Source organism: Haliotis asinina, chromosome 1, assembly GCF_037392515.1.
Source record: "Haliotis asinina isolate JCU_RB_2024 chromosome 1, JCU_Hal_asi_v2, whole genome shotgun sequence".
Classification (NCBI taxonomy): domain Eukaryota; kingdom Metazoa; phylum Mollusca; class Gastropoda; order Lepetellida; family Haliotidae; genus Haliotis; species Haliotis asinina.
Genome location: NC_090280.1, coordinates 18,188,055 through 18,205,512, shown reverse-complemented (window position 1 = coordinate 18,205,512; position 17,458 = coordinate 18,188,055). Strand labels below are relative to the sequence as shown.

The 17,458-nt window shown below is 40.5% G+C and overlaps 2 protein-coding genes across 7 annotated transcripts in view; both read right to left on the bottom strand.

Annotated features, from left to right (window-relative positions):
- The window catches only part of LOC137287767 (high affinity cGMP-specific 3',5'-cyclic phosphodiesterase 9A-like), a 96,901-nt gene extending 89,611 nt beyond the window's left edge, over positions 1-7,290 (bottom strand). For 5 of the 6 annotated variants that reach the window (XM_067820166.1, XM_067820157.1, XM_067820186.1 and 2 more), the window contains exon 1: positions 7,096-7,284. In XM_067820166.1, coding sequence (XP_067676267.1) covers positions 7,096-7,164 — 69 coding nt within the window. In that variant the 5' untranslated portion in view covers positions 7,165-7,284. Of the gene's footprint in view, positions 1-7,095 lie in introns of all 6 variants that reach the window. The other variant, XM_067820170.1, reaches the window with a different exon arrangement.
- A 412-nt stretch (positions 7,291-7,702) lies between these two features.
- The window catches only part of LOC137255169 (ice-structuring glycoprotein-like), a 32,139-nt gene continuing 22,383 nt past the window's right edge, over positions 7,703-17,458 (bottom strand). The window contains exon 3 of the mRNA XM_067792609.1: positions 7,703-9,747. Coding sequence (XP_067648710.1) covers positions 7,703-9,747 — 2,045 coding nt within the window. The remainder of the gene's footprint in view (positions 9,748-17,458) is intronic.

The following is a 17,458-nucleotide window of genomic DNA, read 5'->3' as shown; positions in this document are numbered from 1 at the left end:
TGTCTACATAACATTAAATAGCAATTCTCCACAATTTATAGCAATACACTATTTTATGGTATATTTCACACTCTGTAACAGCACATAATGTGGTGGCATTTCTCAACAATCAATTTGTTTCTGTATTAACATTTTATGGCATTTTAGCGACAGTCTACAGCGAGATAGAATTTGGTTCATTTTTTTAACAGTCTATAAAAATATAGAATTTGAAGCAATTTCCACCAGTCTAACACAGTGAACAACATGGGACATTGTTTCAACAGTATCGGACTCAATGACATTTGTCTTGATATTCTACGGTCGTACAATTTAGAGATGTTCAGACAGATGCATCAGGAAAGTTTCAGAGGCAAGGTTGCGATCAACAGAAGCCGACAGTCTTGAATGCTGTGATTTAATACACTGCCTGTTCGTATTGCCTAATTATTTCAGATGCATTTGCTAGGCACCTGGATACTGGGAGCGTTGTTACAGAGGAGTGAGATACCTGACAAAGTTGTGAAATGCTCAGACAGTGAACATTATCACGATGATTAATATCCTTGGTGCGTAACTGTTGTCTCTAAGAAACTAACACTCCTGTGTTAGCGAGTGAGTGAGTGTTGCTGATGTAAGTCATTAAACAGATGCATGCAGGTGTTGTCCATGAACGTTAATGTTTCAAGCCGTGTTGTTCCAACTACTGAACCGACTTCTGAATGCCCATCAAGACTTAGGTTACAGCCACACAAACAGCACTTCGTCAACTGTCACTAATCTGCTGAGTGCAGTAGTCACGTTAAGATTTGAGCAATGGGATAGCCTAATAGTAAAGCGTTGGCTTGTCACGGCGGAGACCCGGGTTCGATTCCCCACATGGGTACAATGTGTAAAGCCAATTTCTGGTGTCCACCGTCGTGATATTGCTGGAATATGACTAAAAGCGGCGTAAAAATACTCACTCGAGTATAAATTAGATTTGATCATACATACAAACGTTATCTGAAACAGTCTCAATGCCCAAAGCACTACTATGACAGTAATATGACATACATCGAATCGAGAAACCATTTCTTGTTTGCATCATTTAAACCATTATCAACATGGGTTTCGCACACTGTACACAAGATGCACCTCTACAGTAACAAACGGTTTATATAGTTTTGTAACTGGAATTGCTGATTGCGGCTTAAAACTAAACTCACTCACTCATTTGTAACTGGAACAGTTAAGGACAGAGATGAGTGCTGACATTGTCAGGAAACGAGCTAGATAGGATGATGATGGACTACAAGAATATAGCTATCTGCTGTAGAACAAATGAATCTTGTTTTCCTGGACTCCACCGGATGAACAGTGTTCCGTATTATTATATTTCAGGATTAACATTTTTGCCCATTTTTGCTTTTTCACTTGTGTGTGCCTTCTAGAATTTAGCTAATACTTCAATGAAGAGTGGTATGTTTCTCTGGGTGTAGTTTGTTTCGACTACTGTTATACTTATTATACTTATATTATATTATTAGGAAACAATAGTAATAATAATGCAAATACACCGTACTGCACCAGTGTGTAAGTATCCTCTCGAATGCCAACAATCGAAGCGCCAGACCATCTCATCCTACCGGGTACCCATTCGCTTGAATGGACAAGGACATACTTTTCAAAAGTCAGTAACTACGGAGATATCCCATGTAACGCGAACAGGGACCGGCTTTATTGAAGCTCGTAATTAAGTTGGGAGTCAGTGCCCAGTTGGGGCCCAGTCACCCATCAATCATCTCCAAGCTGTATAACTGACTTGACACATCACGAGAACCTGTCATCAGATGAAAGCTTCGACGTGTTCTCGGTGAAGAGATTTGACATGACAAGCATTGATACATAGACAAACACACAGAGAAATCCTTCGGGAATTACCTTCTGGACGAGATGGTTTTTTGAATATCACACAAAAAATATTCGGTGTGTTTTTTATAAAATACCAAACACTAACTGTCAGCTGTGAGTCGAGTGTGTTAAAGTTCGGTTCCATATTCGCCTTAGCGATCTAAATATTACACACAACCCTGCACGGGGGATCAAGCAACTTTTATACATTTCCGTGGGCGTAAGTAGGTGAGTGAGTAGCAATATTCGAGCAGTAACACTGAACCAGGCATGGTTTTCGCAATGTATTCGCGGCTTCGGACCCCCTCATGACGAGACAATGGTTCGAAGCAAGGTCACCATAGCACCCCTTAATTGTTCGAGACCAAATGTGTTCAGTCTATTGCCATGGAAACCTATCTGTGCCACCCTCCAAAGACATACACGAGCACGTAGATGGAATTGTAGAAGTAAATCTTCGTTGATACGAAGCGGTATTATCTACAGAGATCAAGAAATGTTGTCAATATAAATGTAGCGAAATTAGATTCCACAGATTGTGTTAACTGAAAATAATTGAATCTGCATCAAATAGCCGCATTTCGTCGCGTGCAAAAAGAACAATAAATATTGAGCTAGGGGACAGCCATTACAGGATCCAAATGAAATTAAAAACTTTTGTAATCTGATATGATTGGGATAATAAACTGAGGCTCAAAGGAAAGTACACGCCTGGTTTGTTTTATGAAAAACACCCGTGGTGCTTCGGCAACACGTACACAAGTTTTGTGACTCTAAACCACATGTAATAGCATTTAAATCTTTTATTGGAAAACACTCCGAGAGAACCTGGTGTGAACTTTCTTTTGTGCGTCAGTTTATCACGAATATTGTGATGAATTATTCACGATTTCGTTTATAGCTGACTCTTTTCCATGTTCATTCTGAAAGATGTGTTATAATCAGTAGCTCCATAAGTTATACATCAACGTGTGGTTTCACATATGGATGAATTCATTCACAGCCGTGTTTTTTCAACAACAGGCTCACGAATATAGTTTTCAAGATCAAATATTAAAGCACATTGCACATGCAAACATTTTATGGACTAGAGATGATGTATGGAGAGGGAGAGAGTGAGAGAGAGTGGTGATAAGTAAAGGATATACAAATTAGTATGGAAGTTTTCTGTTAAAGCAAGATATCTCAGAACAGTTTCTCTTTAATGTTAAACGATGGGCTGGTAAAGGATTAAGATCCTAAATGGCCAACAATATCCCACTGACGGCGAATACACTAGTCACGGGCGTAATCCATCCATTGGGACCTCAACGCTTGAAGTCTTACATACCATTAAATACTCAATTTTTGGTATTCGATTGAGTGAGTCGACTTAAGCAATATTCCAGCAATATCAGGGCCGGGGACACCGGAAACGGGCTGCACACATTGTACCCATGAGGGGAATCGAACCCCTGTCTTTTGTGTGGGGAACCAAGGCTGCAACGACTAGGCTACCCAATTACGTAATTGGGATACGATGACATATGTGAACCTGACAACCCGAACACGTTGGACGCCTCGGATCTTCACTGGTACCTGTCTTCATGGGTTCGCAGGGTAAAAGAACTATTTATATCATAGCTTTTCCAACCGTGGGGAAATCTGAGATGATAAAGTTATTAGTATACATGTCAGAATACAAATTCACGGCGGGCTGGATATAGGAGACAGAAAAACAAACAGCATATTGACACGACAATCTGATATAGAGTATCGACCTGACCTTCTCTGGATCAAACAGAGACATTAGCATGGACAAACCCCGACTCTCATCAAGGTATGAACAATTGCCTCGAGGGAAATTGTAATGATGTTCCATCAACGTGTGTCCGCTCCATTGGCTTCATCACTGATAGACACAAACCACCTGGACGTGAAGAGAGATCGTTTAACCGTATCACAGAATGTATTCAGCTCAGCAACATACAGGCACCAATTTGTGTTTGTCTAGACAGTCGCAAGTGTAGACGAACAATTTGTAATCCATTTGAACTTAACTGACCTCATCGGACTGTGCTTACAAGTCAGTAAGTATTTATTCTGCGCTTTCTCGAAACATCCATAGCTCATAAACAAAAAGTTTGTTTGTTTGTTTGTTATTTAACGCCGCGCTCAGCAACATTCCAACGATATACATGTAAATAACGGAGCCCGGATCAGCAATCCAGTGTTTACTATCATGAACATCGTTCTACGGAATTGGGATACGGTGACATCTGTCAACCAAATCAGCGAGTCTGTCCACCCTATCCCGTTAGTCACCTCTTAGGACAAGCATATGTTGCTGAAGACCAATTGTAACCCGAATCTTCTCGAAAGCATCAGGGAAAGACCAACTGTTAGAACTATGCGATAATTAGGACGATTCAGACGTCCATTCACAGTTTCTAAAGATGCTTTATTGATTCAGTTCGAACTCGGACCTTCAGGGGTCCCCTGAAGGGTTAATCTCAGCATGAGGCGTTTGCCAGACAGGTGCGTGTATGGGTGTTACCCAAGACTATTGGTCCGGAGGGTATGGTCTCAATATGCTGACTGTCAACATGGTCATATTTGACTTCATTGCTGACGTATTCTTAGTAACGATGAAATAAACAAGAAACTGTGAGAGTGAGTGAGTATGGCTTCACGTCGCTTTTAGCAACATTCTTTGAGAGGCATTTATAAGTTGGGGCAGTAAGGAATTATGACAATATATCGATGATTGTAAGTGATGATAACTGTGTTAGAACCTACACCGAGACGTGGCTCTCGTGACAATAAAGAAGCTATTCATCCATATATTGTCATCCTTCTGCAATATTCCAGCATTGTAAGCATGTAATGAGTCAAACCCGGGTCTTCTACGTGAGAAGCGGACCCCTTGACCACTAGAGCACCCCACCACCTCAGAAACCATGAGAGGGTGCGGACATATACACAGGAATACAGATAAAGGAACGTATGAAAGTACAAGTGTTCCCATATTCCTATCCAGGTTTCTTATAAAGGTCTGAAAGGACTGTGGTGAAAAATCTGAAAATAAACATAGGCATGCTGTCATGGAGTGGTGTTCCCCTGTTTGTTTCCCTGAGTATATTTGAAGCGGGACGTATAACTTCAGGTCAAGTAACTCCTCGTAACTAATCTGACCGTAATTTCTTACGTTTGTAATAATAAGGTCAATCCATTTGTCAAGTGTACATGTATATGCTTACTCTGCAGTAATATATTAAACAGGAAAACAAACGCACGTTTCGAAAAAATGATATCTCACAAAAGTAAGCAAACATGTTTATGTCTTGAGTTGCTTTTCTTTGCTGTTCAGTATTCTTACACTACTCTTGTACCGGTTATAAAATGTCATCTATGTCATTTAAAAGTAGAAATATTTCGATTTAGAGAGAACACCCATAGCAGACGAATAGGTCTGTTGACCACTTTTTTGCAGTATTCAAGGAATAGTACGATGAAGAACACCAGGATCCAAACCCAACTAAACTTTTTTTAATGTGAAAGAACATTTTCTATCAAAATGAACTCCAAGATATCTATACTCATTAACATATTTTAAACGAATGTTATGAAAACAAATATCTTTACTCATGTCGCTTTTAATACCACCAACTACATGATCATTCTAAATAAGCAGACCCAAGCTGTGCACTTACTAAAGACCATTGTTCTGCATAACTGAGTAGAAACATTAAACAGAATCACAGTTTTCCTTAGGTTCAACTTAATGGTTGAAAAGTCCAACTGGGACGCTCCCATTTTATGTGGGCGTTGCTCTAATAAATCCCAGTTTCTGGTGTCTGACAACTGGGATGTCTAACTAATGGGGTGTTTAACTAATGGAAGTAAATCAATTGCACCACTTCAGATATAGGTCCCCTCTGTTAAGATATCATCATTTTAACTTAACAGTTTGTTACTGCAAATTCCAATTTATTAAACTGCACTTCACTCAGAATTCGCTGCATTAAGGACAGAAAATGTTCTCAACGTCTTCCTAATTAACACACGATTTCCAAGCTTCTCAATAGAAACGGATTTCACTGATTGGAAGCAGAAAGCCAAGTACCAGTGAAAATTATGTGAATGGGTCGACATCAGCGACCTTGATCGCCAAAATGGGCAACGTCAAAGTTCCCTTAGAAATAGTTACGTGTTATCTTTACATTACCAAGTCTTACTTTCAAAATACCCTCAAGTCATTCCGCTTGGTCGCCCTAATTCAAATCGATCTCGAGCAATTTTTCCTCAAACAATACTCCTTTACAAAACGTTAATCATTAACAAACATGGCTGAAGCACCTCTCTAGTTTTACGGACCCCAGTGAACATATTAAAGACGTAGTGTTGACTATATAACCTTGTCAATATTGTTCACACTCAGTGTCACATTGGAGCTAGAATAATCTCATCAGGTCGTACCCCCGGAGGCAAGAGAGGGGGCTGTCAGATCATATCGTTCCGGTATTTTTGTTTCAGCGCGAAGAAGCTGAGTTACCAACGACAGACACCCACCAGCGCGATGACGATGATGATTCGGAGTTATGGAACAAATCGGGTTATGCTAGTAGAGCGTTGTAGGATTCTGTAAACGGTTGAACAGTCGGTCAATGTCTGTCAGAGGTTTCTCCAGCTGATGTGGCGTTTGACAAGTATTTTGAAATGTAATTGCAAGACGGGAAGAAAATGATGCGTTGGATGGCAAAGATGTTGTTGTTTTTGTTGTTGGTGGTGGTGTTGTGTTTAAATGGTATAAACACAAATCATATGTCATTAATGCCTTCGTATAACATATCCTAAATGAAGACGTTCACCTTCACGAAGATCGGCTTCATTAAGGACCGTTCATATTGGTGGAAAATGGGTGGGGAGGCGTACTTTGTACATGATTTTGGGGAGGGGGTCGTCATTTACATTGCACATGCTTCTCAATGAAAAAGCATCACCACCCCCAAACTTCCACCCCTACTTTCACTAGCCATAAAGTTAAAATAACATTATGGCTTGCAACTATAAATTTGACTTCAACAAAATCTAAGTACACATGTAATGAAATACAATGTAATGAAAATATCACTAAAACACATTTCAACATCAACATGTCCCTTACGAATCAGTAAAGTTTTTTTTTCTATGGCTATAATTCGACCGGCGCTCATCTTTCTCCGAGATGTACCAGTAACCTACCTTCTCCTGTTTGCCATTAATGTCAAGATAAACTGTCTTGGAGGGTTCAATCGATGACGCATTCCCCATATTTGTTTCTGTCCCGTATCACAGCCACAATAGATACTCAGCGTTCACAACAACAATATCTCCTCCATATACACCTTCTGTATTCATACAATCACTTTAATCCTTCTCCAACTGTCATGCTGAAATCTCCTCTCTTATGTGTCGTCTGCTCTTTTATACTCTCGCTACTGTCGCGTGCTGATGGCGTTATCGCGCATGCGCACGAAGCCTGAAGCCCTGATGTTTCGTGCATCACCTTGGAGATGAATTAGATTTAAATGCATCAAGTTGCTATGGAAACGAGCGACGCGATGTTTCGGTGTGATAGTTACAGGTCAAACGTTTAACACTTCTCAATTGTAGCATAAAATAAGTGGCGTTTTGGTATGGCGAGCTGTGGGCACTCTGCCAGCTCGATATTGATCTGAAGCTGAATGTACTTGGTAGCAAGAACATGCGATCGGAGTAATTATATCTACACTACAAACGCTCTGTCTTCTCGGGACGACCACTGTAACGACACGCAACTTCGTCAACGATTTTTTTCAAACGAGACTACTTAAAACCTCATCTCGTCTCCGGTCACGCATTGCTGCCGGGAACATACCAATTTCATCCCGACATCAGTCGTAGCTGTGGCAGTTGTAGATGTAGCTGCAACAGATTTAGCAGTTGTAGATGTAGCTGCAACAGATTTAGCAGTTGTAGATGTAGCTGCAGGAGATTTAGCAGTTGTAGATGTAGCTGCAACAGTTTTAGAAGTTGTAGATGTAGCTACAACAGATTTAGCAGTTGTAGATGTAGCTACAACAGATTTAGCAGTTGTAGATGTAGCTACAACAGATTTAGCAGTTGTAGATGTAGCTGCAGGAGATTTAGCAGTTGTAGATGTAGCTGCAACAGATTTAGCAGTTGTAGATGTAGCTACAACAGATTTAGCAGTTGTAGATGTAGCTGCGGCTGATATAGCAGTTGTAGATGTAGCTGCAGGAGATTTAGCAGTTGTAGATGTAGCTGCGGCTGATTTAGCAGTAGTAGATGTAGCTGCAACAGATTTAGCAGTTGTAGATGTAGCTACAACAAATTTAGCAGTTGTAGATGTAGCTGCAACAGATTTAGCAGTAGTAGATGTAGCTGCGACAGATTCAGCAGTTGTAGATGTAGCTGCAACAGATTTAGCAGTTGTAGATGTAGCTGCAGGAGATTTAGCAGTTGTAGATGTAGCTGCAGGAGATTTAGCAGTTGTAGATGTAGCTGCAACAGATTTAGCAGTTGTAGATGTAGCTGCAACAGATTTAGCAGTTGTAGATGTAGCTGCGACAGATTTAGCAGTTGTAGATGTAGCTGCAACAGATTTAGCAGTTGTAGATGTAGCTGCAACAGATTTAGCAGTTGTAGATGTAGCTACAACAGATTTAGCAGTTGTAGATGTAGCTGCAGGAGATTTAGCAGTTGTAGATGTAGCTGCAACAGATTTAGCAGTTGTAGATGTAGCTGCGACAGATTTAGCAGTTGTAGATATAGCTACAACAGATTTAGCAGTTGTAGATGTAGCTGCAACAGATTTAGCAGTTGTAGATGTAGCTGCAATAGATTTAGCAGTTGTAGATGTAGCTGCAACAGATTTAGCAGTTGTAGATGTAGCTGCGACAGATTTAGCAGTTGTAGATGTAGCTGCAGGAGATTTAGCAGTTGTAGATGTAGCTGCAACAGATTTAGCAGTTGTAGATGTAGCTGCAACAGATTTAGCAGTTGTAGATGTAGCTGCAGGAGATTTAGCGGTAGTAGATGTAGCTGCAGGAGATTTAGCAGTTGTAGATGTAGCTGCAACAGATTTAGCAGTTGTAGATGTAGCTGCAACAGATTTAGCAGTTGTAGATGTAGCTGCAGGAGATTTAGCAGTTGTAGATGTAGCTGCAGGAGATTTAGCAGTTGTAGATGTAGCTGCAACAGATTTAGCAGTTGTAGATGTAGCTGCAGGAGATTTAGCAGTTGTAGATGTAGCTGCAACAGATTTAGCAGTTGTAGATGTAGCTGCAACAGATTTAGCAGTTGTAGATGTAGCTGCAGGAGATTTAGCAGTTCTAGATGTAGCTGCAGGAGATTTTGCAGTAGTAGATGTAGCTGCAACAGATTTAGCAGTTGTAGATGTAGCTGCAGCAGATTTAGCAGTTGTAGATGTAGCTGCAGGAGATTTAGCAGTTGTAGATGTCGCTGCAGGAGATTTAGCAGTTGTAGATGTAGCTGCAACAGATTTAGCAGTTGTAGATGTAGCTGCAACAGATTTAGCAGTTGTAGATGTAGCTGCAGGAGATTTAGCAGTTGTAGATGTAGCTGCAACAGATTTAGCAGTTGTAGATGTAGCTGCGACAGATTTAGCAGTTGTAGATGTAGCTGCAACAGATTTAGCAGTTGTAGATGTAGCTGCAACAGATTTAGCAGTTGTAGATGTAGCTGCAACAGATTTAGCAGTTCTAGATGTAGCTGCAGGAGATTTAGCAGTTGTAGATGTAGCTGCAACAGATTTAGCAGTTGTAGATGTAGCTGCAGGAGATTTAGCAGTTGTAGATGTAGCTGCAGGAGATTTAGCAGTTGTAGATGTAGCTGCAACAGATTTAGCAGTTGTAGGAATAATAGGAATAAGTAGGAATAATAATAATTCAGGTAGTGGTAGTAGTAGCAGCGGCACCAGTAGTAGTAGTAGTGGTGGTGGTGGTGGTAGTAGTAGTGGTGGTGGTGGTAGTAGTAGTAACTAAAAGGCACGTTTTTGTATGATGATATTCAAGTTCATCTTAGCAAGCTGTTCATAAACCTGAAGAGAGGTCAATGTGAGCCATTGTATTATTTAATATTTACTTAACATGTGTGTGCTACTATAACTGTTTCTGAGACCTAGCAACCTTCACACATACTGATTCTTCAGGCATATTTACCCATTAACTGGTCCATGTTGCTTCATAACCAAACTCACAACTTTTCAAGAATAGAGCCAACTCTCAGACATTGTCCAAAATCTGTTTTCGTTTGTTCTATTGACTTCGTAGGCCACTATTTTGGATAGAAACATCTGCGCAGCATGAGTTTGTAACGAGTCTGAATGGTTCCAGCACTGTTGGTGTCACAAACATGGCACGTTGGTTGCCTGGCAACCAGAGAGAGAGTAATATCGTGGAGAGCAATACTTTCACCAGGGACACTACCGCTGTGTATGTGAATGTGAGGGTGGGGATACGATGAATGATATGTCTGATAGTTGACGGGTGTTCTCAGAGAAAAAGGTATTCAATGAGCTGTACAAACGCGTGTGTACAGTCATTACGGCGGTGGGGTAGCCTAATGTTGAAGGAGTTCGCTCGTTACGCCGAAAAAACGGGTCCGAAGCTCATTTAATAATAACATGTGTATTAATAACGTTTTGGTTTCCGTACAGAAGTGTATGCTCAAAGCGCTACATATAATTATAAAGGTGATTGGAGTTCTACAAGACATAAAACATGTGTACATGAAATAGTTCAAAACTTTTGAGGATATGTTAATCACTGCATTATTTTTGAAAGAGGAGTGTTCTTAAGGTACATTTGAAACAATCAATGGATATTGTTAGCCTGAGTTGGAGCGGCAGCTGGTTCCATACTGTTGGAGCTCCATAAATAAAAGGGCGGAACAAAGGATTTCTGGTGCCACACACTGTGGGAAAAGTGCACTATTGCTAAAAAGGGCATAAAAATAAACTCACTCACTCACTCACTACTTTTGAGATTAAACCAAGCTTCCCGTGTTTCAAAAAAACAGTATTAATGCTAAAGAAACAAAAAGCAGGATTTTAATTCGACTGCATAAGAAAGTCGATGGATCGATGGATCCGTTTGGCCAGCCTGCCTGTAAACACGATATGTTGACCAAATAGAGGATTGCGAGTAATATTGATGTTATTCGTATTATGACGTATCTCGAAGACACGTTGAACAATCAATATTTGACACCCACACAATGTCAGTACTTCCACACAAGTGAAGAGTTTAGACATTTTATCCTGACGAAATTTAATTTAATTTTAAAAGCAAAACGACAAATTCATTTCAGACAAACTCCGAAACAGATCAAGTTCATTAAATCGATATATGATAACTCGTTACTGCTGTGCTTTGTACCATGCAATGCGACATAGTCCGTGTGACGATACCACCTGTCTGAACACACAGTGTTCTAACATGAACTCCGAACGCTGTACTGAGTAGTGATAATAGCATACACAAGTAGTGTAGAGTTGATGAGAACTGGCTTGTGACGTCGCTCTGTGACCGTTGCACATATGAGTGAGTGAGTATGGTTTTCCGCCGCTTTGAGCAATATTCTAGTAACAATGTGACTGGAGAAACCAAAATTGGACTATACACATTGGCTCATTAGGAGAATCAAACGCGGTGTTTTTCGGTTTGATAAGGGAACACTTAAACCACGCACAAGCGTCCCCATCGGAGTTGACGTGCCTTTATGCGACAACCGAGCTTCATATTTTCATATTTTCGCTCACAAGAGACCTGTTGATATTCCTTTGTGGTATTCAGGTCGAGCGTTGCTGTAGGGACTTCAGGTGTAAGTTGATGGCTCAGTGTCGAGCTGTAACACAAATAGCGGTCAGTTATATAAGTCCTTCATGGGAGCGTAATTTCAGAGAAGGTCCGACATGTTCTGAGTGTTTGTCACTATTGACAGAATTTGGAAGCCTAACCCACCAGCAGGTCCTGTCCAATTAAGGGAGGTAACTCAGTAAGACCGTTTTGGGTCACAAGGCATCCAAATTATCTGGGAAACATATGCGAATGGATCAGTGATTACACCAGGTGATTCAGGTGAAATTGATTCAGGTTTCTCAGACACAGCAAGGAAACATTTACAGATGCCGTGGACCAAAGAGCAAATAATATCAAGAAAACTACAAAGACGCTAACAAGTAAGATGGGTAAGTGAATTCAGTTTTACGCCACGCTCAGCGATATTCTTGCTCTCTAGAATTAATCATTATCTGTTATTAATTGTGTCTGGATCAGATAATCCAGTGATCAACAGCATGAGCTTTAATCTACTCAGATGGGAACCTATGGCATGTGTCAACCAAGTCAGTAACCTGGCCACACGATTTCGTTAGTCGACAGTCGTAAGTCGAAAGTAAAGTAATATACTAAGGATCAATTTAGAGCTACGATCGCTTTCACGAACGGTCTACTCCCAAAACCATGACTCATCGAGCGTCCAGAACGGTGAAATACCACCAGATGACTGGTTTTCCATTTATAAATTTCACGATTGTTACATTAGTGATGATCCAAGATCACATGTGGACGGCGCTGTGGATATCAACGCTGGTGAAATTACTACCAGTGTCCTTGATTCACCTGTTACAGCAGATGCAGCGCATGATCCCATTAACGGATTAGAAACCTCGGAGGCACCATGCGAGGACAATCTAATTCTTGAATATACGGATGTATTACCATCATTTATTGAAGTGTTCGTGACATTTTATTTGATTCCCTCGTTTACAGATGTTTGTAATACCAGCAAAGAGACTCTTTGACACACGTGTACAAACAACAATATTACACTCGATTCCATTTCCTTGTTTCATAATAAGACGGTATTAATAAGTTACTTTTAATTTTTTATTTAAAAAAATCCTATTTCTACATTTTATGTTGAGGTTTAGGCAGCAGATTGTCCCTGTTTGAAAAGGCCGTACAATGATTCACAATTCATCTGGTTCACTGGCTATAGCTGTTATGTGTCTTCGCGCTTATTAAGTGTTTTTAACAACGTACAATGTGATTGATATAACATCAAGTCCGTACCATAGCAAACAACGTTTCTAGAGCCCGAGCTGAGATTTCGACCATTTCCAGATTTCCGTTCGTAAGGGAACGTATGACATGTATGTTAGGATTTGTAGGAGCGTAGTGTTGCAAAATACGAGTGATTAGATGCAGCAAATAATACTTATTAATACCCATATACCCAGTTGATGGAGTTGGTCGAAAAAATCTGGATTGGCTATTCTACTACAATAGGACGGAACCCATTCATCATATAATATGAGATCAATTCATAGTTAATTATAGGTCGTGCAAGAGACAATACTTGCCTCCCAGTCGTCTTCCGTTCCTCACGTGACCAAAGGCAAGGGTGTGTGCTTAGGCCAGTATTATTATCGTTTTTTATGAGTGAAATAGCGTCAGAAAATATGTATCCAATTGGTGTACGATTATTCCTTGATATCGTACAACTGTTTCTACACATAATGTTTATGGCCTTCGAAAAACAAAATAGTATTTAACTGTAATTCTAGACAAAACTAAAATGGTTATATTTTGAAATACTTAATACCAAAATTGACCTAAAAATATGCTTTACTGTTTCGGAAACTTGTTGCGTTGAAAACCATGTTTGCACATTTTTTGCGTGTAAAGCAACTAATCAGAATCCATGTAGTAGTTAGTGAGTAGAGAAGATACCTGGTGTATCAGTCCCTTATAAGGGGGATAGTAGTAGTTAGTGAGTGTAGAAGATACCTGGTGTATCAGTACCTTATAAGGGGATAGCAGTAGTTAGTGAGTAGAGAAGATACCTGGTGTATCAGTCCCTTATAAGGGGATAGTAGTAGTTAGTGAGTAGAGAAGATACCTGGTGCATCAGTCCCTTATAAGGGGATAGTAGTAGTTAGTGAGTAGAGAAGATACCTGGTGTATCAGTCCCTTATAAGGGGATAGTAGTAGTTAGTGAGTAGAGAAGATACCTAGTGTATCAGTCCCTTATAAGGGGATAGTAGTAGTTAGTGAGTAGAGTAGATACCTGGTGTATCAGTCCCTTATAAGGGGATAGTAGTAGTTAGTGAGTAGAGAAGATACCTGCTGTATCAGTCCTTTTTAAGGGGATAGCAGTAGTTAGTGAGTAGAGAAGATACCTGGTGTATCAGTCCCATATAAGGGGATACCAGTAATTAGTAAGTATAGGAGATACCTAGTGTATCAGTCCCTTATAAGGGGATAGTAGAAGTTAGTGAGTAGAGAAGATACCTGGTGTATCAGTCCCTTATAAGGGGATAGTAGTAGTTAGTGAGTAGAGAAGATACCTGGTGTATCAGTCCCTTATAAGGGGATAGTAGTGGTTAGTGAGTAGAGAAGATACCTGCTGTATCAGTCCCTTTTAAGGGGATAGTAGTAGTTAGTGAGTAGAGAAGATACCTGGTGTATCAGTCCCTTATAAGGGGATAGTAGTAGTTAGTGAGTAGAGAGAAGATACCTGCTGTATCAGTCCTTTTTAAGGGGATAGCAGCAGTTAGTGAGTAGGGAAGATACCTGGTGTATCAGTCCCATATAAGGGGATACCAGTAATTAGTAAGTATAGGAGACACCTAGTGTATCAGTCCCTTTTAAGGGGATAATAGTAGTTAGTGAGTAGAGAAGATACCTGGTGTATCAGTCCCTTTTAAGGGGATAGTAGTAGTTAGTGAGTAGAGAAGATACCTGGTGTATCAGTCCTTTTTAAGGGGATAGTAGTAGTTAGTGAGTAGAGAAGATACCTGGTGTATCAGTCCCTTATAAGGGGATAGTAGTAGTTAGTGAGTAGAGAAGATACCTGGTGTATCAGTCCTTTTTAAGGGGATAGCAGTAGTTAGTGAGTAGAGAAGATACCTGGTGTATCAGTCCCTTATAAGGGGATACCAGTAATTAGTAGGTATAGGAGATACCTAGTGTATCAGTCCCTTATAAGGGGGATAGCAGTAGTTAGTGAGTAGAGAAGATACCTAGTGTATCAGTCCCTTATAAGGGGGGATAGCAGTAGTTAGTGAGTAGAGAAGATACCTAGTGTATCAGTCCCTTATAAGGGGGGATAGCAGTAGTTAGTGAGTAGAGAAGATACCTAGTGTATCAGTCCCTTACAAGGGGGGACAGCAGTAGTTAGTGAGTAGAGAAGATACCTGGTGTATCAGTCCTTTTTAAGGGGATAGTAGTAGTTAGTGAGTAGAGAAGATACCTGGTGTATCAGTCCCTTATAAGGGGATAGTAGTAGTTAGTGAGTAGAGAAGATACCTGGTGTATCAGTCCTTTTTAAGGGGATAGCAGTAGTTAGTGAGTAGAGAAGATACCTGGTGTATCAGTCCCTTATAAGGGGATACCAGTAATTAGTAGGTATAGGAGATACCTAGTGTATCAGTCCCTTATAAGGGGGATAGCAGTAGTTAGTGAGTAGAGAAGATGCCTAGTGTATCAGTCCCTTATAAGGGGGGATAGCAGTAGTTAGTGAGTAGAGAAGATACCTAGTGTATCAGTCCCTTATAAGGGGGGATAGCAGTAGTTAGTGAGTAGAGAAGATACCTAGTGTATCAGTCCCTTACAAGGGGGGACAGCAGTAGTTAGTGAGTAGAGAAGATACCTGGTGTATCAGTCCTTTTTAAGGGGATAGTAGTAGTTAGTGAGTAGAGAAGATACCTGGTGTATCAGTCCCTTATAAGGGGATAGTAGTAGTTAGTGAGTAGAGAAGATACCTGGTGTATCAGTCCTTTTTAAGGGGATAGCAGTAGTTAGTGAGTAGAGAAGATACCTGGTGTATCAGTCCCTTATAAGGGGATACCAGTAATTAGTAGGTATAGGAGATACCTAGTGTATCAGTCCCTTATAAGGGGGATAGCAGTAGTTAGTGAGTAGAGAAGATACCTAGTGTATCAGTCCCTTATAAGGGGGGATAGCAGTAGTTAGTGAGTAGAGAAGATACCTAGTGTATCAGTCCCTTATAAGGGGGGATAGCAGTAGTTAGTGAGTAGAGAAGATACCTAGTGTATCAGTCCCTTACAAGGGGGGACAGCAGTAGTTAGTGAGTAGAGAAGATACCTGGTGTATCAGTCCTTTTTAAGGGGATAGTAGTAGTTAGTGAGTAGAGAAGATACCTGGTGTATCAGTCCCTTATAAGGGGATAGCAGTAGTTAGTGAGTAGAGAAGATACCTGGTGTATCAGTCCTTTTTAAGGGGATAGCAGTAGTTAGTGAGTAGAGAAGATACCTGGTGTATCAGTCCCTTATAAGGGGATACCAGTAATTAGTAGGTATAGGAGATACCTAGTGTATCAGTCCCTTATAAGGGGGATAGCAGTAGTTAGTGAGTAGAGAAGATACCTAGTGTATCAGTCCCTTATAAGGGGGGATAGCAGTAGTTAGTGAGTAGAGAAGATACCTAGTGTATCAGTCCCTTATAAGGGGGGATAGCAGTAGTTAGTGAGTAGAGAAGATACCTAGTGTATCAGTCCCTTACAAGGGGGGACAGCAGTAGTTAGTGAGTAGAGAAGATACCTGGTGTATCAGTCCCTTATAAGGGGGGATATCAGTAGTTAGTGAGTAGAGAAGATACCTAGTGTATCAGTCCCTTACAAGGGGGGATAGCAGTAGTTAGTGAGTAGAGAAGATACCTAGTGTATCAGTCCCTTATAAGGGGGGATAGCAGTAGTTAGTGAGTATAGAAGATACCTAGTGTATCAGTCCCTTATAAGGGGGATAGTAGTAGTTAGTGAGTAGAGAAGATACCTAGTGTATCAGTCCCTTATAAGGGGGATAGCAGTAGTTAGTGAGTAGAGAAGATACCTAGTGTATCAGTCCCTTATAGGGGGATAGCAGTAGTTAGTGAGTAGAGAAGATACCTAGTGTATCAGCCCTTACAACAGTCATATCAAATACTGGATTTATCCCACAATTCAGATTTGTTAGGGAAATGCTGTAATTTATGCTCATATTATAAAGATTATAAACGTGGAAAAATATTTATGTTTCAGATTATGTTGGGATTTGGCTACATTTGATACCTCTAAATCGTGTTCAGATATTCGAACTCGCAGCCATACTTTAAACGTCTATCAAAGAGTTGTCCAATTCCAAATCTAGCACTGCACTTGCTCAAGAGATGATGATCACACCAGATTAGAACTGATACTAACAGGTAAAACAGAGAGGTGAGGTTGCGTTAATCGTGCTGTTGATTACTTGATTGTCTGGTTCAGACGCGATTATGATTATTTACAGACGGACTGGACTCACTCACTCACTCACTCACTATGCACATTACCGTCCCCGGGTACAGGGCACTATAATACTTTTCAGAGACAATGTGCTTATGTGCTTCTATGTATCTTGTCCATGGATACTACCCAAATGTGCACCACCTCGGGACACCCACCTATAATGCCTCTATCAGGGACTGAACCATGGACTTTGGCGTGATAGACAGACGCTTACCACTGCACTATTGCGGTCCACAAAAGAAGTTACTTTCTT